The sequence below is a fragment of the Guyanagaster necrorhizus genome (assembly GCF_019112545.1).
Source record: "Guyanagaster necrorhizus MCA 3950 unplaced genomic scaffold BT62scaffold_18, whole genome shotgun sequence".
In the NCBI taxonomy this organism is placed as follows: Eukaryota; Fungi; Basidiomycota; class Agaricomycetes; order Agaricales; family Physalacriaceae; genus Guyanagaster; species Guyanagaster necrorhizus.
In genome coordinates, this window is record NW_025064897.1 from 430228 (window position 1) to 454489 (window position 24262).

The 24262-nt window shown below is 42.2% G+C and overlaps 3 protein-coding genes across 3 annotated transcripts; 1 reads left to right on the forward strand and 2 right to left on the reverse strand.

Annotated features, from left to right (window-relative positions):
- Positions 1 to 17036: 17036 nt before the first annotated feature.
- BT62DRAFT_934036 (carbohydrate esterase family 9 protein) lies at positions 17037 to 21064 on the reverse strand. The gene is made up of 15 exons (XM_043186663.1): positions 20368 to 21064; positions 19975 to 20321; positions 19892 to 19903; positions 19794 to 19845; positions 19596 to 19737; positions 19501 to 19548; positions 19361 to 19448; positions 19196 to 19314; positions 18975 to 19140; positions 18498 to 18918; positions 18268 to 18444; positions 17957 to 18218; positions 17687 to 17907; positions 17514 to 17637; positions 17037 to 17463 (listed from the first exon to the last, which is right to left on the reverse strand). The coding sequence occupies exons 1-15, from the start codon at positions 20832 to 20834 to the stop codon at positions 17269 to 17271; spliced, it is 2841 nt and encodes a 946-aa protein (XP_043037873.1). The 5' UTR covers positions 20835 to 21064; the 3' UTR covers positions 17037 to 17268.
- A 14-nt stretch (positions 21065 to 21078) lies between these two features.
- BT62DRAFT_921193 (uncharacterized protein) lies at positions 21079 to 23155 on the forward strand (the record flags this gene model as incomplete). Its single annotated transcript, XM_043184279.1, has 11 exons — positions 21079 to 21081; positions 21254 to 21410; positions 21510 to 21568; positions 21657 to 21824; positions 21870 to 22054; positions 22151 to 22231; positions 22333 to 22349; positions 22551 to 22574; positions 22631 to 22938; positions 22986 to 23043; positions 23082 to 23155. 11 exons carry the CDS (start codon positions 21079 to 21081, stop codon positions 23153 to 23155), a joined length of 1134 nt encoding a protein of 377 aa, XP_043037874.1.
- BT62DRAFT_1077715 (uncharacterized protein) lies at positions 22981 to 24233 on the reverse strand. The gene is made up of 4 exons (XM_043179327.1): positions 23884 to 24233; positions 23665 to 23821; positions 23327 to 23598; positions 22981 to 23270 (listed from the first exon to the last, which is right to left on the reverse strand). The coding sequence occupies exons 2-4, from the start codon at positions 23739 to 23741 to the stop codon at positions 23242 to 23244; spliced, it is 378 nt and encodes a 125-aa protein (XP_043037875.1). The 5' UTR covers positions 23742 to 23821; positions 23884 to 24233; the 3' UTR covers positions 22981 to 23241.
- Between the last annotated feature and the right edge of the window lie 29 nt (positions 24234 to 24262).

A 24262-nucleotide genomic window follows, 5' to 3' on the forward strand; every position in this document is an offset into this window, starting at 1 on the left:
AGTTGCTATCATCTCAGATGATTGCCATCAGGGATCATAGCAGGTATTGATGTTCTTCTTTTTCCTAAGGGCACTGCAAATGCATGTCTCCAGAGTCAGCTTCAGATATGGTTCCTTCTGTGAGCTGAAAGGACTGTCTGACAGATGAAGAGATGTTGTAGAGAGAGAGGTCAAGTGTGATATTGCATAAGATTTGATGGATATGCTGGAATTCTTGATAATGATAGATTGCTCAGACTGTTATTGATTGACATCTATGGCACAGCTGTATAATCACTAATAAGCTTAACAATATTCTGATGATAGAAGCAAGGAGTTTGAAGAACTTATGGGTGAAGTTCAGATCAGATGGATTGAGTGCAAGGAGCATTCAGTTTCTCAGCACAATTGAGCTTGAGAAAGGAAAGCTAGAAGCTTCAAGCTAATTGTTAAGCCCAAATGACATGTGACCTAAACACATGATAAACTGACACTGTCTCACACTTCAGACAATGATATCAGAGTTCACTTGATATGTTATGTGGCTTTGTGTTGCAAGGCCTTTAGATTAGCTTAAGATAAGATAGTAAAAGAATAAACTTTAGCTCAAAGCTGGAGATACTACAGTGAGAGCTATGCTACTTATATACTAGTCATCATCCATCTAAAGATATGACTACCTAATTGTGCATCCTGGCATTATAAAGCATTTTGTCCAGTTTCATTAAGCTACCTACAAAAGGGTATTGTCTGTCATCAAGCAGTTATCATCATGTTGAAGGACAATGACTGACTAGATGTTGTTGTGATGACTAAGCCTATCCCACAGTTCTAAGTGCTGGTCTAAATGCCCTGACTAAGCAAAGATAGAGGTCAATTCCTCAAATAAAGATAAAAATAAGGAAAAATCATAACAGATCTAGACTGCCCTAATGAGATAGTGTCTCCACTCCTCAAGAGCAAGTATTATAGCAAGGAGCTCTTTGTCATAAATTTCATAGTTGCATTCAGTAACTGTCAGAGCCTTGGATAGGAAGGCTACTGATCACTATTTCTCATCTTGCTTCTGAGAGAGCATAGCCCCAATCATTTCTTCACTTGAGTCAGCTTCAACTCAGAATTGTCTGTCTTGAGTTGGAATAGCAAGAACTATGTCTTTTGTGAGCTGCTGCTTGAGATCATCAAATGCATGTTGTTGGAAGGGTCCCTAATTCTATAGGGCATTTTCTGTTAATTGCATCATTGGTCAGATGATCTTGCTGTAATCCTGGATGAACTATTAGTAGAAATTCATGAAGCCTAAAAAGGACTGTAGTTTTTTTTTCTTTGTTAATACTGGCCATTCTGTTACTCTGGCCGCCTTTATCAGATCTATGCATATGCTTCCTTTACTGATGATTACTTCTAAGTATTTTGTTTTCAGGATCTTGAACTCACATTTTTCTGCTTTGAGAAAAAGCTTGTGTTTCCTCATCAGCTTAAGTACCTGTTGAACTAGTTGCTGATGTTCAGTTCTGTTTTTGGATATAATAAGGATGTCATCCAGGTAGATTGTGACTTTGCCAGTAGTAATAAGATCCTTAAAGATGTCATTTATCATCCACTGGAAGGTGGCCAGTGAGTTTGTTAATCTGAAGAACATCACTATCAGCTTGAATAGTCTTTGGTTTATTCAGAATGCTGCCTTCCATTCATTGCTCTCCTTAATGCATACATTGTTGTACCCTTAGTGGACATTCAACTTAGTGTAGTATCATGCTCTTCACAGTTTGTCCATTAATTCTGAGATTAATAGAAGTGGATAATAATTTTTTATTATCATCTTATTTAGCTTCTGGTAGTTTTGGACTGGTTGAAGTTTCTCATCCTTCTTTTTGATAAAGAAGAAAGGAGAAGCCATTAGAGATTTAGAGGATTGTATTCTTCAGCTAGATAGATTTTTGTTAAGAAACTTATCTAGTTTCTGCTGTTCATGATTGCTGAGAGAGTATGTTTTACAATCAAGATTTGTGTTCACATTGGAAATGAGTTCAATAGCATGGTCTCAGAGTTTTGGTGCTGATAATTCATCAAAGCTTTCTTTGTTGAATAGATCCCAATAATCCTAAGCTTATTCTAAGACTATTTCCTTAAATGTCTTTTCCTTCTTTTCAGCATTAGCTCTAGCCACTAAGTTATTAGCATGATACATTACTCAGATATGCAGTACATGTTGTATGTTGACAGTGAGGATGGTTTCACTGTCTTTCATCTCCTCATCTTATCTGTCCTCTGGATCTTTATTAGATAATTCAAAGAGAATTTTCCAACATCAACATCATGCAAACATGATCTGTCCAGTCTTCCAATTAACCAGGAGATTATGCTGAATAAGCCAGCCATAGCTCAGAAACACTTTCTTAGTTCCTAGGTTGATGATAGCCAAGTCGATCTATTCTGAATGATCACCAATAATTAGGCATAACTCAATGAATTCAGTTATTGATTTATCTTGATTCTTTGTTCTGTCTGCATTGTAGACTAGTATTGAGGCAGCTGTTGTCCAAGTAGAGAGTTGGTGCTTGTTGACAAAAGCTCAGTTAATAGAACTCTCTGTACAGCCACTATCAATCAAGGCTGTTACCACATGTGTAAATTGGTTTATGAGTGTCTTGATTTGAGCCTTTGTTATCAAATCTCATCTTAGGGTCTTAGCCTGTCAGACATATCATTAGAGTCCCTGAAGCTCATCAAGCCATTCCAGGGCTTGGCATCATTCTGCTCTCCTCATTCCTTCAATAATTTCATCTATTACTTCTTTAGCTCAGGCCTTGTATACCCAGTTTTTGAGTACCACCTTTGCCACTCCTTCTATAGTGGTATTCTTGATAACCCTCCAAGTTCATTCAGTATCAAATGGTTTGAGCTATTGAGTGGGGGTCTCTCCTTCTGTTCAGCCTGTAGGTGGTTGAGCTATTGGTGTTGGCAATTCTTTTGATGTGCATTTAGTAGTTGAGAGTTGGAGTATATTTGAATGCATACATAATTTAGACATAGTGGTACCTACAAAGGTACTATTAGTCTGTTCTACAACTATTGTTGACACACTGATAAGTCCTTTGGCTGATCCAGTGGAATCACTCACTGGTCAGCTCTGTCTTTTATCTCCTCCACCTTCATATCTTTGCCAAGTTCCTCTTTTTCCTTCTGGAGCTTGGTGATCTATGCTTGTATGTCTTCACAGATTCATTTCTTCTTTGGGCAATCCTATAACATGTGTTCCTTCTGTTCACAATTGAAGCATTTCCCTTTTTTCTTCAGCCAGTCAATGTCTATCAGCTTTCTGACTCTGGTGAATGTGGTCTCTGTTCCTATTTTCTGCATTCTATAACTGGAGGTTATAGATGATGAGGCAGTTGTCTTAGTGCTGGGCTGATTGCTGGACTTTGAATTCTGTGGTTGATATGGCTTTCAGTTATCTTACAAGTTTGACTGCTCTGCCTTCTGCTGCTGTCATTCTTTATATATCTCAATGATCCATTCCTTCCATGTATCATATCCCTTCAGGATATTCATTTTGATGTCTGAAACCATCTTGATGTAGAATGGTGGCACTCCTCATTTAAGTGCTTTGACCATCTGCCTATTATCAGCAATATTGTCCCATATTCTGATGAGCTTTATGAGCTGTTTCAGCTCATCAAAGTATTCAGTGGCTGGCTTGTTGCTCATTTTGTACTTTTTGATCTTAGATTTATATACTTCTTGTATAGCAGGGTCAATGAACTTGTCATTGAGCATCTGCTTAAAGACCAGCTAGGACAGTAGTTGATGATGCTGTCTAGTGGTAGAGTAGAAGTTTGGGGAGATAAAAATCTACCATGTCTTGGTTTTATTCTTAAGATAGGATGAGGCAAAGGTGACCCTGTTTATATTAGTTCTGAGATAAGTGATGTAGACTTCAAAATATTGTTTGCAGTCTATTAGGAACTGATCAATATCATCTGATATACCCTTGAAAGAACAGAGCTTTTGAAGTAGATCAGGTTTATACTGGAGGATGACAGTATTTTCTAGCAATGCTCCTATTGTGTTTGACCATTGGTCAAAAGGTGGTCATTGCCATTTAACTGGTGAGGCAGGAAATGAGTGAAGGGAATTATCATCAGTGACAGGGCTTTCTATTAGTCCTGTCTCTTTGCATATAATTACTCTATTTTGCATGGTGAATCCTAGGCATATTGCTTCAGAGACATCTTTGATAGGATCCTTGCTGCTTCCTTCAGCTTTATCAGGCAATAATTGTCTGCTAAGAAATTAGCTTTCTTAGCCAGTCTAAGAGTTTCAGAATCTGGTATTTTGAGTTGTTGGCTGTGGTCAGCTGTGAGTAAGCTAAGTTGCTGTAGTTTGAGTCAAGAGAGTAGAGTATCAGTATCAGCTGCTGGTAGTTCAGATAGAGGGTGCTATATAAATAGCTCACTTTAGGGTTACCAAGAGAGTTTACAGTATCAGCTGGATGTCATACTTTGATTTGTACTCTAAAAGCCTGCCAAGCTGATCCTCAGGGTGTCTCTTGTTATAAATAGAAACAGCATATTTAGTGGTGGCATATTGTAGAATATCCTATTTCTCTACATCATCTGTGTAAATAGACTCCTATCCTAAGGTTGATGCTAACCAGATAGCATTCCTTCATAGAAATGTTTTTCTTTCCAGTATAGTTCCAAGAACTTCTTCTCCCACATTTGTTGGATTTCTTCCCTTAATGCTTCTTCATCTGTTTCCTTTTGCACATAGTCTATGAATTTTTCCTATTTAAGAGGAACATCCCACTCCTCCTCCTCATCCTCATTCTTATCCTTGTTATCTGCCTCTTTCTCACTGTCCTTGATGAGGAAGTTGATGGGCAAATCATAAATAGACAGGGTTTCAGGTCTGACCATTACTAGAGAGCTGGTCATTGTTTCAGTTGCTGAGTCTCAGCTTATTGGTATCAGTCCTAAGAGGAGACTGCTTGGAGAGTGCACTGGCTCCAATCTCAGGGTCTCTTCTGTGGCTGCCACATACTCTTTGTTCCTTTAGTTCTCAGCAATACTGGTGGAAGTTTCTGTAAAACCAGAGATTGAGGAAAAATGCTGCAACTCTTTCTCTAAGAAATCTCCAGAGTTTCTGGTCAGAGATATGAGCATTGAGAGGGACTCAAAGCCCATAGGCATTAAGTATAGACTTGGAGTGGAATAGAATAGTATTAGTGTCAGTGATATTGGAGATTCCAGAGACAGAGGGATAGGTCATCCTCCAAGTGGCTTTGCTGAGAGTGACAGCCTTAGCTGACTCTGTCATAAATCAGTGTTTATAGGTGTACTAGGCTTCTAGAAGAGAGAGCTGGTAGATTCTGTTCAGAGGCTATACTAATTAGAGAAACCAGATCCCCAGATGGTAGCCTCAAGCTCATGCTGTCATTGATAGTACTGATAGTCATACTGTGCTTCTTCAAATTTATTTTGAGCTCAGGCTGCTGCTTCCTTAGCAGCATCCTAGGCTCATTCTTCTGCTTCTGCTCTGGCTCTGTTATGATTTTTCACTTTATTCTATCCTTCAACCCCTATTGGTGCTTAGTCAGAGTGCTAAGACAAGCACTTAAAACCATGGGATAAGGCTTAGTCATCACAATTAGCCAAGTCAGTCATTGTCTTTCAATGTGACAATATTGCTCGACAATGCACAACTATTCTTTTGTGTATGATAACGATGCCTGAGAATAATAGGCACAATGGACTCAGAAACATACAATAGGCAGTAGTATTATTAGCAGACCTTGTACAGTATTTAAGAAAGCTTGCTTTCACTGGTAATCCTCAGCTTCAAGCTAAAGTTTATCCTTACACTATTCTATACTCAAGCCAATTCTAAGGCCTTGTCTCACTGTTACATGCATGCCGCCTGCCTCCATGTCACCTCAACCAACCACAAATCCAATCACACTATCCACTGGACTCCAACCACTTCCCATTACCTACTAATTTCATTTCACCAGTATCATTTCACATCCGTATTTCACATTGTAATATCTAGACCCCAAACTCGGTAACAAATACCGACACCAGAATCCAATAGAACCTGACTCGGAATTAGCTACCATTAGTATATAAAGCCATGTACATCATCATAGCTACTCAGTTCGAATATCAACTTGGATAAGCCACCCACACTTCGCACTCACTTCAACTCCTCACTACCTTGTCCATTGGATTCCACTCCAAAGGACATTCCAGTTCACTTCTCTGATGAATCTCTGTCCTGTCCATCCAGATCCTTGGGCCTCGACTCAAGGGTGACATTGCCAATAGCTTCATCAATGCCCACACACTCCACTGGACTCCATGAGTGCACTCAAGCCCACTCGATTGGCACATTCCTAACACTCACCCAGACTAAGAAGCACATCAGTGAATTTAGTCGACTGCCCAAAGTGTGAGGCAGTTTCTGCTTATTACATGTTTCCATTCATATGACACTTGGGTCTAACAATTAGCTTGAAGCTTCATCTTCTCTTTTCTCATGCACTATAGTGTGGAGGAAACCAAATGCCCACCATCAATCTCACAGATCCAAACTTTGATCAAGAGTTCTTTGAACTCCTAGCCTTCATCATCAGATGTTATTAGGCTTACTTGTGATTATCCAGCTGTGTCAGAGACATCACTTGATTACCATCTGGGCTATCTGACATTATAATGAATTTTAGCATATTCAACATATACTCTGCAATGTAATCTCTGACCTCCCCTTATATAACATTTTTGAATCCTGAAGAATGTCTCACCAGCCCTTGACAAGCCTCTTACCCAAAGCCAGGTCTAGCAGCCCTCATCAAGAGGATATTCAGGAAGAAGAAAGACACTGATACCTCCCTCAATGAACTAGTAGAGACTATAACCCTCATGTCATAGGATTCTGAAATCCATGGATCCTAAGACCTCCCTCTGACTATAAAAGTGAAAGCATCCTAGAGAACTTTTTTCAGCAGTCTCTCTCCTCCAACCCTCTCACCACCCTTCAAACTGATAGGATTGCTAACCATGTTTGAGACTCTCTCAATGCCACTCAGCTGGCTCCAAGATTCTGCCAAGTATCACCTAGAAGCCAGCCTTACAGCTCCTCTGATTCAGCCTAACACTCCATCAGGACAAGCAGTGAGTTGGGGTGGGTCCTCTCAGATCAGCTCAATGACAAGTGACAAATCCAGAAAAACTGAAATGAAAACATTCATCAGCTATTTCCCATATGAGACCTCAACATCCTATTTAACTATGAAGATGCTCTTTGACAGAAGGAGCAAAGACAGCACAATCTTCCCCAGCCAGCCTATAGTAAGCTTGAGGTGTGCCTCATTCTTGAGGAACAGGCCAGGAGAGCTGCCAAACATGATTGCCAGCACAGGGAGCAGCAGTAAAACATCAAAAGAGCCTGACTGGCAAGGGCTGATATATCTAACTGGTATAGACTATGACCTGAAGTTACATTCATACTTGCACCAGTCTATGCTGACTGCTTGCTCTCAACTCTAGTCTTTAGAGAGCCAAGCACCACTGATTTCAATCTCTAGGCCTCTGAGTGCTGGGCAGACACAGAAGTCTATACAGCTGACAAGGTCAGAACCAGGAGTGACAGAGTCTCTTCTCCAGCTTGAGACAATATCCCAAGAATCACCCTATGCTCTTCAACCCCACAATATCCCCCTTTCCAATGAACTCCCAGTGCTAACACTGTGTTTGAGGATGACAAGTCCATCCTCAGACACTATGGACTACAAGTCTCTGACACTGCTTATATCTCTACTCATGCTCTCTGAGGATTCCTCAGAAGTTGAGTGGTCAAGCAGCTTCTTGATGACAGATACTGAGAAAACATCCAGCTCTATCACAAGTGAGTGGCAGTGATGAGAGTGACAGGCAGAAACTAGTATGACCTCTATATCAGAAGTCAGTCTGCTTCCACCTATCTTGACACCTCAGACTTCTTGGGCCCCACTGCTGGGCCAAGTATCCAGCCAGGATAGCAGATTGATAGTATAACTGCAAGAAGGTGCAGAGTGTTTTTATGATCCACCTGCTGCTTTCCTTCTTGAGGAAGAGGAGGGTGACAAGCTTGAGGAAGAAGGGGAGACTGAAAGCAGTGATCTGTCCTGTGCTGGAGGGGAACTCACTTATAGATTAAATGAGGACATGGATAAAGAAGCACTGGAGGAGGAAATCCAATGAGCAAGAGTGCAAAAATACCAGAAGCTGTATGAGAGAGAGGTAAACTTTCTATGGCATGATGCCAATTGGTTGACATCACAAACAAGACAATTATATTTAAATTGTGAAACTAACAAATAAACAGAAGTATTAAGACATATGGCAACAAGATATGCTGCCCAACAATACAACCAAAACTATCCCAAGAACCCAGTCAGCATTCCACTGGAGTACCAACCACCATCCTTGGTTTGACCAATGCCATGGTCACCCTCTATCACTCTGAAATGAGCCATGTACATGGCACCATCAATCCAAAGCACATTTTCATACTCTACACCCTCTTCCTGCTCTATGGCAACTCAGCTGTCCAAAAGCTGACCACAGCCAAAGGGACCACTGAGCTCATACCAAAACCCATGGACTGGCAAGGAAAGCTAAATGTTAAGGGCTCAGCCTCCTCCAGATGAAGCAGTCAGAAGTAGTAAAGAGAAGGAGCCAAAAAAGGATGATCCAGAAGCTGTTCATCTAGAATTTACAGTATGAGATGGCATCATTATCTGAAAAGAGGAGATACTATGAGAAAGTCCAGTGGCAGACAACAATTCACTCTATTCATTCTCAGGACCACCAACCAAATGGTGATGCTCCCCTTTTTCAGAATGGCTCAATCCAATGGGCATGCTACCAGCTGATATCACCATATTGCAGTGCTGATCTGACTTGCTTCAAAAGCCTCACCTCTTCAAGGGGGCATCCAATGACATTGATCGATTTCTGGTTAACTGCAAGCAGTATTTTGAGGTGTACATTGGATTCCTAGAAACCAACATGAACAAGGTCATGTTTGCTGCATCATACCTCAAGAAAAAGGCCAAGAACTGATGGATCCTCATCTCTCCCAACTTCTGATCATTGACTTGGGAGCACTACCACTATTCATCCTGGTCAGTCTTTAAATAGATGTTATATGATAAATTCATTGACCTAGTGGTACAAAAAGTCTACAAACAAAAAATCAAGGACTACAAGATGGAGGAAAAGGTGGCAACAGACTACTTTGATAAGCTGGAACAGCTCACAAAGCTCACTGGCATCAGAAATAATACAGCCAATGATGGAAGGATGGTCAAGACCCTCAAGAGAGAAGTCTCTTTCTCATATATCATGATGATCTCAGCAATCAGCATCAGAGCCCTGATGCCAGTAGGCTATAATGAATGGAAAGAATGGATCATCAAAATGTATAAGAAACAACAAAGGCAGAAAGCAGAATCATTGACTCTGCAAGATTACTTGAAGAAGTTGACTCCACCAATCCTAGAGAACTCTAAACCATTGGAGACAACTGCCAGGAAATCATTGGGATCCTCGATAGCCTCAGCCTATGGCATACAGAAGACTGGAATGAAAACCACATACACAGGAGCCAGAAAGCCTATGAATATAGATCACATAAAGAAAGAAAGTAAGTGCTTCAACTGCAGGCAGAAGAGTCACATGGCCAAGGACTGCTCAAAGAAGAAGTGAACTCAAGAAGATATTTAGGCCCAGATCATCAAACTTTAGAAGAAAGAAGAAAATCTCAGCACCAAAATGAAAGTGGAGGAAGTAAAAGATGAGGCTGGTCAGTGAGTGATTCTACTGAACTAGCCAAAGGACTTCACAGTGTGCAAACCATAGCTGCTAGTCAGACTAATAGTATCTCTGTAGTTACTCCTATGCCTGTCCTACCTATGCATTTGAATATACCCTAGACATCTACTCCATGCACTAAAGAATCACAGAAAGAAGAAACTCAAATGCCCAAGAGCTGAACAAGGGCAGTGAGCCCCTCTATATGGCTCAAACCATTTGATACCAAATAAACATGGAGAGCCATCAAAAAAGCCAAGGACAAGGCAATGGCTAAAGCCATATTAAAGAATTGGATTCACAAAACACAAGTTGAAGAAGTGATTAATGGAATGATTGAAGGAATAAAGGAAGCTGAGAGGTGTCATGCCCTGGAATGGCTCAATGAGCTTTGAGAATCATGAAAATTCATTTGTCAGTCCAAAATGCCTGGACAGGACTTACTAGTCAAAGCTCAGATTGAGACACTTATATCATGATCAATCTATATGGTAACTGCCCTAATCAACAGTGGCTGCATGAGAAGCTCAATCAACTGGGCATTTGTAGAACAACACAAACTCTCCACCAGAACCACTGCAGCTCCAATCCCTGTTTACAATGTCGATGGAACAAAAAACCAAGCTAGTTCGATAACTGAGTTTGTCAAACTCAGGTTTACAATCAGTGACCACTCTGAAAGGATTGATCTCATAGTAACTGATCTAAGAACTAAGGAAGTCTTCCTTGGTCACAACTGGCTAATCAGGCATAACCTGCTGATTAACTGAAAGACTGGAAAAATAACCTTCACATACTGCAAATGCTGAAAGCTCTCATTTGAGTTACAAGATGAGGATCCAGAGGATCAGTGGGATGAAGAAATAGAGGATGAAGAGACCATCTTGGCCATTGACATATAGCATGAAATACACATTTATCTTGTACACTATGCAAACCATTTGGCTGCTAAAGTGAATGAATGGAAAAAGGAGAAGACATTCAAAGAAATGGTGCCTGAATGAGCATGTGACTACAAGAACTTGTTCAAGAAAGAGAGTTTTGATAAGCTACCAGAACTGAAGCAATGGGATCATGTGATCAAACTGATCCCAAATGCTAATGCTAATCTAAATTGCAAAATCTATCCCCTTGGCAACTATGAACAATAGAAACTCGACAAGTTCCTGAATGAAAATCTGTCTAGCAGACAAATCTGACCATCCAAGTCCCTGATGGCCTCACCATTTTTCTTTGTCAAGAAGAAAGACAGTAAACTCTGACCAGTCCAAGACTATTGGAAACTTAATAAAATGACAATCAAGAACTGCTATCTGCTTTTGCTAATTTTGGAACTGATGAATAAACTACAGGGGGCCAGATACTATACTAAGCTCAATATCCATTGGGGATATAACAACATCCACATCAAGAAGGGTGATGAGTGGAAAGCAGCCTTTCACACTAACTGCAGACTGTTTGAGCTGATAGTGATATTCTTTGGACTCACCAACTCTCCAGCCACATTCCAGTGAATGATAAACAATATTTTTAAGGACCTCATCTCCATCAGAAAGGTCACCATTTACCTCAACAACATTCTAATCATGTCAAAAACAAAGGAGGAGCACAGAAGGCTAGTATGACAGGTATTAGCCCTGATGAGAAAGCATAAAATGTTCCTCAAGGTGGAGAAGTGCAAATTTGAGGTACTTGAGACAGAGTACCTTGGGGTCATCATCAGCAAGGAGAGTATTCAAATAGACTCCATCAAGATTGCAGGAGTAATAAAGTGGCCAGAGCCAACCAGGAAGAAAGAACTTCAATCTTTCCTCAGGTTCACAAACTTTTATTGATGATTTATCCAGGATTACAGCAAGATCATCCAACCAATAATCCAATTAACAGGTAATGCTCTCTGGGCTTGGGGCCTCTCCCAGCAGACCATCTTTGATGACCTAAAAAGGTGACTTGCTGAGGATGTAGTTCTTGTGATTCCCACTCAAGAAGAGAGATTCTGAGTAGAGGCTGATTCAAGTGAGAGTGCAATAGATGCAGTACTGTCTCAGGAACAAGATGGGAAGTGGCACCCCATTGCATTCTTTTCCAAAGTGCTCACCATCACCAAACAGAACTATGAGATTTATGATAAAGAACTACTGGCTATCATGCTCACCTTGGAAGAATGGCAACATTATCTGATCAGGGCTGCAGAGGTTTTTGAGATCTGGACAGACCACCAGAATCTATGATACTTTCAACAGCTACAAAAACTGAATCAACAACAAGCCTAATAAGTCACTGAGCTCAGTCAATATCAGTACACCCTCTATTACAAGGCAGGAGTTGCCAACAAGGCTGATCTGCTTTCTCATCATGCTGATCATGATCAAAGGGAAAATGATAATGAGGGTGTCACATTATTAAAGCCTGAACACTTCAGGGTAATGATAATGCCAACAGAGGAGAAAATCCATGAAAGGATCAAGAGTGCAATCCATGACATCTGCAAGTGAGACCAATAGGTTGCACTATTGCTGAATCATGAAAAAAGAATGATGAAGGAGGAAGGATTGATTCACTACAATAGATGAATCTACATACCAAGAGACCAAAATCTCCATGGCAAAATCATTGTTATCTGCTATGACTATGCAACAGCTGGCCCCTCAGGCATCACCAAGACCAAGGAACTTATGCTATGGGAATACTGGTGGCCAAAAATAGGCAATGATATCACCCAATATATCAAAGCCTGTGAAGTATGCCAGAGGGGAAAATCATCAACACAGCCTCAAGCTGCACCTCTGCATCCCAATGAAGTCCTGTCATCACCATGGACCTATATTTCAGTGAATATAGTCATCAGATTACCTAAATGTAATGGCTATAACACCATCATCATCATCATCATTGATCATTTCTCAAAAGTGATCATTTCAATCACCTGCTTCACAGAGTTAACTTTGGAGGGATGGGCTAAAATCTTATGCAATAAAGTATATGCCAAATATAGGATACCCCAAGTCATAATATCAGACTGTGGGCCACAATTTGTATCCAAGTTTTTGGATGACTTATACCAACTCCTTAGTATCAAATGGAACACCTCTACAGTGTACCACCCCCAAATAGATGGACAGACCAAATGTGTCAACCAAGAGATAGAAAAGTACCTCCAGCTGTTCATCAATTACTGACAGGATGACTGAGTGGAGTGGCTGGCTCTCACAGCTTTTTAATACAACAACTATGTCTACTTAGCAATCAGCAAGACACCCTTCTTTATTAACTATAGACAGCACCTCTATGTCAGTCACACAGAACAATATCATACTTCAACCTCCACATTCTCAGACTTCACCACCACAATGATGAAGATCTATAATGAAACAAAGTCAGCACTCAAAAAGGCAGCATCAACAATGAAGGTGCAATATGACAAACACTATCATATTGCACACTTGTATGCTATCAATGATAAAGCCTGGCTAGACACTACAAACCTTCACTTTTCATACCCTAAATGAAAGCTTGCCAACAAGAGAACAGATCCATTTCCTATCCTCAAAAAGATCAGGAGTTCCACATATAAACTCCAACTATCTGCATCTTAGAAAATACATGATATATTCAATGAAACACTACTCTCACTATACATTGCACCTGCATTTCTGAACTAGGAGCAACTACCACCACCACCCCCAGACCTTATCAATGATAAAGAAAATTATGAAATCAATCAGGTTCTGAACTACAGACTATGAAAAATTAGAGCAAAAAATAGTGAAATGATAACAACAGTTGATTATTTGGTCAGCTAGAAGGGATATGGACCTGAATCCAATCAGTGGATTAACAAAAAACTCATGAATGCAGATGAGACCATATATGACTATGAATTATCCCTAACTTAAGCCATCAAGACAATGGTCTTAAGGAGGGGGTAATATTATGATTTTTCATCTTATTCTGTCCTTCAACCCCTGTTGGTGCTTAGTCAGAGTGCTAAGACAAGCACTTAAGACCATGGGATAAGGCTTAGTCATCACAACTAGCCAAGTGAGTCATTGTCTTTCAATGTGATGATGTTGCTCAATGATGCACAACTATCCTTTTGTGTACAATAATGATACCCAATGACAATGAACACAATAGACTCAGAAACATACAATAGGCAGTAGTATTATTAGCAGACCTTATACAGTATTTAAGAAAGCTCACTCTTGCTAGTAATCCTCAGCTTCAAGCTAAAGTTTATCCTTATACCATTCTATACTTGAGCCAATTCTAAGGCCTTATCTCACTCAGATCAAGGAGCACATCAGTGAATTCAATCAACTGCCCAAAGTGTAAGGCAGTTTCTGCCTATCATGTGTTTCCATTTATGTGACACTTGGGTCTAACAGGCTCACTCTGCTTGAGTGGTGATGATATAGTAGTTATCAAGTGGTTCTTCTAGGCTGTAGTTTCATGGGCTTCTTTCTAGGCTGAGCTGAGCACAAAGCCCTCTGCTCAAGTTGACTCAGGCTATGAGTCTCTCACTTCTTCACTCTAGCAGATTCTCATTGTTTGACCAGAGGTCAGTGGCCTCATGACTACTATAGTCAGTGTAGACTAATAAGGCTGGGCTTCCAGCTGGTGTAGCATAGAGAGAGTTGTGGTCTGAGTTTGGAGATATACATTGGGATTCTAAAGCTATCTGAGTGGCATCAAGGGAGTCCCAAACATGATCTCCAATCTCATGCTCTGACAGAGCCATAGAAGAGTCAGAGAATGGCTCATTATCAAAGAAGTCATCAGAGAGATCTTCATCTTTATAGTTTGAGACCAAAGAGAACTCTGACAGGACCTATGGGTTTTTAAAGCCTGTGAGGTGAGTATTATTGTTTCTATTTGATCAGATAGTCCTGGAAGATATCAGTGTCCCTCCTCTTCTTTCTCAGTACTCTACATATTTGTTCTGCTAGGCTCAGCTCTGAGTATGGGTCTGGACAGGGGCTGAAAGAAGGCTCTGACAGAGATGGGAATATTGTGAAAGAGGAGGTTGGATATGACATTTTATAGAATCTGCTATACTTGTTGAAAAGCTTGATAGTGTCTGACTATCCAAGTGGTTACTGATTGTCATCCTTGGCAAAGTTATATGATAGCTAACAAGCCTAGAAGCATTCTGATGATGGAAGCTAATAGCTTAAAGAAGTCATTGGTGAGATCTGGAGATGTGATGTTAGTGGGTGGCATTTGGTTTTCTTTATGCTTATTGTGTGTAAGGAAAGAGAAGTGTAAGCTTTGAGCTAATTGTTAAGCCCAAGTGACATGTGATCTAAAACACATGATAAACAGATGCTGTATTGTATTTGTACAGTCATATCTGAGTTCACTATATGTGTCTATATGATGTTGTGTTCCAAGGCCTTGCAGTTGGCTTGAGATAGAATGGTGAAGTATAAACTTTAGCTCAAAGCTGGGGTTATACAGTGAGAGCTATTCTACTTATATACTAGTTGTCTGTCAAGATATTAATACTACTGCTAATTGTATCTGTTTGAGTCTTTGTGCTTCTTGTCCTTAAGCATTGCTACTGTCCACAAAAGAGTTGTTGTGCATTGTCATATCAGAAGACAATAGTGGATTCAGCTTGTTGTGCTGACTAAGCCTATCCCATGATTCTAAGTGCTGGCTTAGATGCTCTGACTAAGCATAAATAGGGGTAAAAACATAGAAAAGATGGAAAAATCATAATAGTGAGTATGCAATAGTCTCCTCACAAGGCTTTAAGAAAGAGTAGAAAAATATGAGTATAAAATATAGTCTCATATTCATAGTTCAGCCACAGTGGATTTACTTATAAACATGTATTAGCTCTCTTGCAGCTTCATCATGACTTTACATATATACATTAAGAGTTTATAACAGTCTTGTCTGAGTCAGTGAGTCTGGCTGCTGAGTCTATATAAAAACCTGATGTTTAAACAAGAAACACTAGTATTGCATGACTCTATATGAGTATATCTGATTGAGAGTCTGTGATTTGGGGCTAGACAACTCTAGTTACCTGAATGTTAGGAGAGAAGCCTGCAGATCTAGCCTAGCAAGCCACTTTATTATATATTTGAACTCAAATGCATCTTTAACTTCTTGCAGATGAATAGAGCTGCATACTGGTCTGTATTCATGTTGACCATCTATATTTCTATAAGTGACTCAATTTTGATGCTAAATGCTATGAGCATAATATAACTTGCATTTCAATATCTTTAAAACATATTCTGGATGTGAAATTGCAAAAATTTTCAGGGTTTGCTGGATGATATTGTAGTGCCTTGCACATTATACTTTGCATCATAAGAGCAATGATTGAGCAATGACACTATGAATAGGATTATGATATACAAAATCAAGGCAGTGTTCCTAGTTCTATGCATATTGCATGTATAAACCCATGACTTGATTCAATTCCACCATACTGTACATTGATATTGCTACATGCATGCCACCAGCCTCTGCATCACACCCACTTCAACTTCCAACTCCCAATGCACTAAGTCACCCATTAGATTCCATCAGCTCTGGCTGCTCACCTCAGTCAAGATAAATACATTCAGTCATTTCTTCCTCCAGTGAGGTTCAGGAATCATAGACAGGTACCAGTGGTAGCAGACACCAGCATAACACTGGTCCATCTGAGCTCAAAAGAGATGTATGGAACAAGTGGAAAGAGGGTTTTGAAGCCAATGTCATTGGGTAGGTGGACAAGATAGTGATACACTGTTTTCACTGCTGTTTCCATTGCATTCTCTTGGAGGTTGACAAAGTAGGTAATGATGCAGGTAATCCAGAGGATGAAGTCATAGTAGATGATAGATTTTTGGAGCTGGCTATATCAGATAGATAGTATATGTATGAGAGGTTGGTGATATATATATCCTGAGAAGTGATAGAGCTATAGATGGCTTTCTATGTTCAGTTGATGCTGGGGCAAGTAGTCATGAATGACTTCTGGATGTAGGATGGCATTTCAGAGTATCAGACCTCATATATGATTTTCTCTACAAGCTCTGGAGGAAAGGTGGTCATAGCAAAAGCGCAAGAGGAAATTAGGTGGTTTGAGATGCTGCCATATAAAAAGGGTGTCATTCAGAGACACAAGGTCTCAATGTATGATAGTGTAGATTTGCCATTTACTATTATAGGATTATATTCACACCATGACGCTAGGTCTGAGGGGTTGCACCCTACGGAAGTATGCTGAATCAGTTTGGTCCAAAGAGTGTTCGGTACCGTAACTAGCACAAGCATGTCTGCTAAGAAGGAAACTAACTAGAATAAACATCCTTCCTCCCTCCAATCAGGAATGGCCGGGTCTACATGGACGTTGAGCATCAGAACAGCCGAACCTGTGAATTCACATGCAATGTCTCATCGAGATCGAACATCCTATTGCGTCTGTTTAAAGAATATCAACCAATCCTCGACGTGAAGAAATGATTCCGACTACTTTGGCTTCAAAGTCAAGCAAGGAACCCGACCTCGTGGCCACCAAATCACTAGCATCATCCTCGACACCGAGGAGGGTTTCAACATTAGCTGACCCCAATGCCAAGACCTCAGACTTCGACAACGCCGCATGCGCCTCCAAACCCGCCTATTTATTGATCAGATACAAGTTCCTTAGACAGAAGCAAAGCCACTCGCCCAGGCAACATCAAACCGCATGTTCCTCACAGACCATGTACCGCTGCTTCCGATACCGACGGTTACATTATGTGCTTGTAAAACACCAATGACACTATCCTCGCTCAAAGGAGGCCCTGGAAGACTAGATCTTCATGAGACACTATGATATCACATTTTTCATTTGGACTCACATTCTCCGAAGCTCCCATCGGGCTGGGAATGGCCGCGATGGTACCACAACGACGCCAATACCAGCATTTCCAATTTCGGCTGCAAGAAGGTGAGCTTCCGCGGCACCTGCGAACGTCACCCGTAACGGAATACCGGTAGTCCTTTCTATTTCGGACTTGAGCCGTATCAACGAGGTCATGATGTCGGCGTTGTCGACATCAATAACGAGCGGGATTATGCCCTATGAAAAAAAGAATGAGAATCCATCCACACAAGCCAGTAGCACATACAGCCACGACGCGATTGAACTGAGTCCCGAGATCACCGCTTCCACCCCCCAATAATAGACGGCGCAGTGTAGCGATCTGAGTACTGACGCCGATCGGAGAACTGAGGGAAACAATGACATGCAGAGCAGTCACATCCTGAACCACAGCCCCCTTTTGCAACTTGTGTGCAGAACCCGTAGAGAACGCCGCTGTCAACCCGGATATCAGCCCGGGTGCAACAGGTGCTACGATGGCCGTGGTTACGCCGCCGCGGTATGCGAGCCTGCATCCTACGTTAGCCAAAATCATTCAAAGAAGGAAAGTAAACTCGCAAGCTATCTCTTGCGGCAAATTGTAGCCCATCCGAGGCCCGAATGACTGCATCATCTCCACCTAGAATGCTTGGAACCTTAGATAACAGTGGTCCTATTACTGGGCCATCATTGGTGCTTGCTTCACCGGCAATATGGCCCAGACCCAGTGCGCTGCCAAAAGATACAAGTCCCGGACTGCGGAAAGAAATTCAGTCAAAATCCGAAGCAACAGAGAGCTGCGAACATACGCCACAGAGCCGCCGGCGAGATCTACCACAACGGCGTCATCATAGGAGCTTTCAGCCAGACAAGTGGCTTCGACACCTGAGCAGATGGTCTTGCCGGCCTCTACCACTAAAACACCCGCTTCATTGGAATTTTGAGCAGAAAATGTGTGCTTGACTCTGTGATGGTCTCGTATATAGACGTCTGAAACATTAACGAAAACAACAGTTTCTGAAGTAGTTTGCTTCGTCTCCAAAGGAGGTAGGCCGTCATGTTTGAGCGTTTCCGCAGTCTCCTTATCGAAGTTGGGGGTCTTTGGAACGCTTTGTAATTGGGAGGGCTTTGGATTAGAATATGGTTCTTCGATTTGTGCAATTCCATCAATGTAGACCTGCTTTGGGGTAGCGCCAATAGCAAGAGGGTGGCTATCCCAGACGACGATATCTGTGCAGAAGCAAAGTAAAATCACTGCAGTTGCACTTCATTTAGAGATTTTTTACCAGCATCATAGCCCTCTTTGATGATACCTATTCTATGGTCTTGTCCCATGACAGTTGCAGGAGTCGACGTCACGGATGCTAGCGCTAAATTATCTCCCAACCCATAGTAATGCGCTTGTTGAGCTTCATGAAGAAGATAGCGTGAATTCAAGACTGGGTGATCACTCTGTAACAGAGATTATATAAGTAGGCAAGCGGGCTAACATATCAGAGTATCTTACCTTCATGACAACATCGAGCCCGTTATCTGCCAAAATACGTGGTGCAAACTCTGACCCACGATACGCCTCGCGTTTATATCTGGCATTGGTGGCAAAAAGAGCGATCGCAGGTGGCTTGCCTAGAGAACAATCAGCAGAAATTGAGGGGCATAACATATCTCTAACCATAAGCTTTCTTTAGCAAGTCGGGAACTAGGTATGTTTCATGCGCGTGATGGAAAGCAGCAAGGGAGAATTTAAATTCATTGGTGAGCTGATGACCTTGTCAACAGAAACTTCTTTTCAATGTGCGGGACCAATCTTACACGGACGATCCCATCCAGATCGACGGCTTCATAACAGTGATTTTGAACCTAGCTCAGAGTGAAAACAAGTACTTTTTATCGAAGAACCTACTAACCTTGACCCTGCCTCTTAATACATCAACGAGAGCCTCCCACTGTAATTCTCCCGGGAATGCACCTAAGCCTTGCCAGTTACCAATAAGCGCTTTCGCACAGTAGTCATCTTGTTGTTGTTTGATCTGGCGAGCCTTTTCATATCTAGAGACGTCCATGAGACTTGACTATGAATAGATTTATAGTTAGGAACAGCATACCCATTCCGGAGCGCCCATATAGTGTCCATGCGTGTGCCAGAATATACCCGACCTAAAGAAGATTAGGTATTTTCGAGGGATGTTCAAGCAAGACGTACTGGGGTTTTCTCCTGCAATGCAATTATACATGTTATTAATACTTATTATGTCTTCGCGAAAGAATTGCTCCAACGGCACATACCACACGCGTGCTTCATTTGCCGCCACCGAGGCGGCAAGGACGGGTCTACATCAGTATTATTGATAGAGAAAGGTGGCTCTAACAGCATAGACGATGGCGATCGTTCAGCTGTGGGACGCAACTTGATCACGAACCCTTGTCCCCCAATGCCATTGGCAGATCCGGGAAGAACAAGAGCTGTGGTAACACCGCCAGAGATGGAAAGACGGTATGAGTCATCATGTGTGTTAAGTCCGTCAAGACTGCGAAGCCATGGCTGAATGATACCATGGCGAGAGTTTGTATCACTTGCTCCTGACATATGGGGTGAACTGCCGACACCAATATGGGAATGAAGGTCGACGATTCTGAGATGACATAAGTCACAAAGTACACAGCCGATTGGCTTCATACCCTGGAGAAATCCATGCCCCGCCAAGATCATAGATGACAAGGTCCTGCGTCATATATGGAGCCAGTACATAAGAATCAACGGCTCCGACTGCTTTGATGATACCCTTGTCCAGTAAGATGTCTCCTCTGACAACTTCAAGTCCATTTACGCATCCAGTCCAGATCGTCGCGTTCTTGAGCAAAGTAGCTTTCGTGCCGGGTACAAAACGATCCGATACAGTCCGCGAGTGGAAATCTGGCGGTGGACCTGCTGGCACATCAAGAGTTTTGCATTTCTGCAAAGTCTCTGCTGCGTGAATGGGAATATGCGTAGTTTTCTCCTTGGCCCAAAGAAGCCGTAGGGCCTGCGAAACGAACAACAGAAAGCAAACAGAGATTCCGGCAAAGAGTCGGGTGAAGACCGACGATTTCTTGCGTCTGTTGGACCGCTGAGGCGCATAAGGCGCTATCAAGACCTTTTCAGACATGGTGGCTGACCTTGACGATGGGAAAACGACGACATGATGGGATGACAATGAGTAACCACGAGGAGATAAGAGAGCCGCCGGCTCTTAATCTGCACACGGAATTCGGATAATCACCTCTCCGACACCCAACCAGAGATCTTCGAGTCGGCGCTGTACTTGCAGCAAGGATCGCGATTCAATTTCTGTATAAGGCACCTATTATGCGCGAAGCATCAGAATCCAGGCTTCAAGATTTGAAGCCACAATGGTGAGCCGTGGTGTTATCTACAAGTTAGATGCATTCGAGCTTGCCACTTGATCCCTTCTTTCCATTCCGAACAGACCGGAACATAAGACGTGATGTCCAGCGAACCAGTTGTCATTCATAACAAATCGAATTCTTGGACAGTGCCGCAAATAGCGCATTCATTGTTGCGCAGCTCGTTCGTTTAGTAACAGAAAGGACGAAGAACTTGACCTGCGGTCTGATCTACTTGAGACACGACACGAACAGGGTAGCCGACCATGAGGCAGCTGTACTGGATCCAGACCCATTACTACCAGCTGTCACTGCAGTGGTCGCGGACCTCACAACTGGTACGTACTTAGTGCAGTTGAATTTCCAAGACATTGACGAAATCCCAGACAGGTGTCAAAATTCCGAGGAATAACTATAGCACCCAGGATTTTATCCAGTCTCCCCACAACTGATGCAGAAATCTGAAAGAAGGCGTCGTGAAGATCGCGCGCGACTCGTAAGCTCAACAGGATTTATATCTTTTCGCTCTCAGGGAATTTTGCTAATCCCAAACTATAGATAGTTTCCCTTAAATCTCTTGACAGGCCAGCAGTATCTCTACGGACCTAGCGACGGCCACGAAGCCGGCCACAGTTCTCATTCATGGAATTGTTACGAACACGATGCTGAGCTTCACATCATTTCCCCGTGGCGGAACCGACTGCAGTGCCACTATTCAGGCGGTCTATACAGGGTATTCAGATACGAGTTCCGTGAGTATCTATAAAGCAGCTTGCCAGGCTGCTAGTTACTACTAGCCCGGTAGGGCATCTGTCGGGCTCACATGCATTTTCGTTGCCACTGTCGTTGCTGGTAGACTCGGTCCTGTTATTGTGCTGTACCCAATACCGAGACATCAAATTACAAATGTCAAACTGAAATACATGGGTATCTTCAGGGAAAAAATATTCGCTCTATTATGTAGTACATCCCCGGAGTTAGGGTAGGCACTGGAGACCGTGTGCATATCGGTAGAGGTTTCTAATGGCGCATCTTATTTTCATCTCTAAGTTATGGTAATACTTCGCATCTTGTTTAGTCTCTTTCATTGGATGGTGGCTCGTCTTGGAGATGTATGGGAACGAAAGTCTTTCCTTAACTGGTTGCTTCCTGTTGTCCTGTAAGCCCTCTGATCTGTATTATATTCGTGAATTAACATTTGCTCCAGAGATGCATGTTTTATTTGTATTGATGGAAACAAGTAGTGGATGAATGTTCCAGACCTTTTGTCGCTCTCCGTATGTGAAGGCCTGTGCTCTATGGAATTACAAGTGGCTTACGTTCAAGTAGGATTTTCCGTATCTCAAACTTGCTTATAAATATCAAAGGAAATATCAACATCTCAGCGATTTCATGAGTCTCCTGCGACTAAAAGGATGAATTTTCTAAAATATGACAGGTTTTTTTCTACGTCTTTTATATTTTTTGAGTGACCCTAGTTACTCTTGCATATCTATATCCTGGTAAGCTTTGCCCACAATTCCTTATTGTCAGCTGAAGGATCCACGTCAATATTTAGGCTTAAACCACCTGCTGAAGCACGTCTATGGAAAAGAGCTACAATCCTTGTGGTTTATCATCAGGAGGTTGATCCAGTCTACCGTTTCTCTGGACGCTTTTCTAGCGTTGTTGGTCATTGCCATACCTACCACCGAATCAATGCGATTAGTGTACCTTTTCACCACGGTGTCGTTTCTGTTCGCTGGCGTCATACCAGCCTTATTCTGTATAACTTTCCTTCATGCCGAGCAGTTCGGACACACATCAAGGCTTTCCGACATGTTTGGAACCACAGCGGCCATACAGGAAAGAGGAAGAATTTTGTTCGTAAGCTAATTGGTATACTGTTTTGACCTACTTTATTTATTGCCTAGACGAGCGTCATACAAGGAGCCTTATACAGGTCTCCCATCCTAGATCCATCAGGACCATGTACGTGGTCATGTCTGCGATTCTGACTTTGACCTCAGTGCTCCTTGGCATGGAAAGGCCCAAGACCACTGCTGCAGATGGCGATGAACGTCGTATTAATGATGCAATATAGAAGTAGACTACAGTGATAATTGTCCTCTATGCGCTTTGAGAGTGAGACATAGCAGAGAATGGGGGTAAGCATGCTAGAATTTGGTTTTACACGAGGCCTCTGAGGGAGAAGGGAACTAGATGGTGCCCTTAGCCAAGGAAGAGCTTAATAAAATAAAGAGATGCTACTCACTTTCTTCAAAGAAGACTCCAAACCGTCGAGCACGACGAATTTCTCTGCTGTCCCTTTTTCTGGTCATGGAGATAGAGACAAAAGTGAAGCCGGGAGGCACGAATGAAAACCGCCCCGACTGCCTGGCACGGTTCGGCCGACTGAAGCGTTTCCACAACAACACAAACCATCTCTTGAAGGATTGCCGTTGGCGTTGACGGCGAGGTTGGGGGAGTTGAGCGACCTCATTATCTGGACCGTGAAGCTCATGCTGTGAGGGGAGACGTTGACGTCTATTGGAAAATCAGAGGAAGAAACATAAGAGGAGAGATAACAGCGCAAAGAAATGTGCCACTGACGCAGTTTTGAAAAGCTTCTTGAAACGACGTCGCGGAGGACTGGCCAGACGTTGTCGGAATGAAAGGCTGCGCAACATATTTTAAATAAAGCAACGACAGTGAATTTTGAACGAATGTGATGAGATGGCTAAGCGTTAGAGTGTTGTGTCGCGTTCACCTGGAACGACGGGTAAGGATGACTTGCGACCGAAAGAACGCGGCTTATTAGACGGAACGGACCTCGAAGCCACCATGGCATGACTTTGTTGAACAATGGTAGTTATGATGAGGAATCCATTATCCTAACTTGAGGTGGCTCTTGAAGAACAAAGGCAGCATAAGATCTCAGGTAATAGCAAGGTCCTTATTGTGACAGAAATGCGTAGTGACAAAGAAGCAAGGGATTACCAACGCAGTACTAGCTATCGTTACTTTGCAGCCAAGTTACAGGCCTGTACCGCTGAGAAGAAATCGACTTTGGTGGTATGACTAGCTTCCCTAAGATAGAGCGTCAATGTATCAAAAATCGGCAGTCAGACCTGAAAGGACACCAGGAGCGACAGCGTAGAAAGTGGCAAGCCTTGGCAACAGTAGCCAAGCTGGTCAGACGGGATTTGCC

Coding starts and splice junctions, on each gene's coding strand:
- BT62DRAFT_934036 (XM_043186663.1), bottom strand. CDS start 20,834: ATGTCTGAAAAGGTCTTGATAGCGCCTTATGCGCCTCAGCGGTCCAAC. Junction 18,219..18,267: donor TTTGCCGCAAGAGATAGCTT/GCGAGTTTACTT, acceptor CGTAGGATGCAG/GCTCGCATACCGCGGCGGCG. Junction 17,638..17,686: donor CGATGGGAGCTTCGGAGAAT/GTGAGTCCAAAT, acceptor ATGAAGATCTAG/TCTTCCAGGGCCTCCTTTGA.
- BT62DRAFT_1077715 (XM_043179327.1), bottom strand. CDS start 23,741: ATGTTGCGCAGCCTTTCATTCCGACAACGTCTGGCCAGTCCTCCGCGA. Junction 23,599..23,664: donor AAGAAGCTTTTCAAAACTGC/GTCAGTGGCACA, acceptor ATTTTCCAATAG/ACGTCAACGTCTCCCCTCAC. Junction 23,271..23,326: donor TGGAGTCTTCTTTGAAGAAA/GTGAGTAGCATC, acceptor GGCACCATCTAG/TTCCCTTCTCCCTCAGAGGC.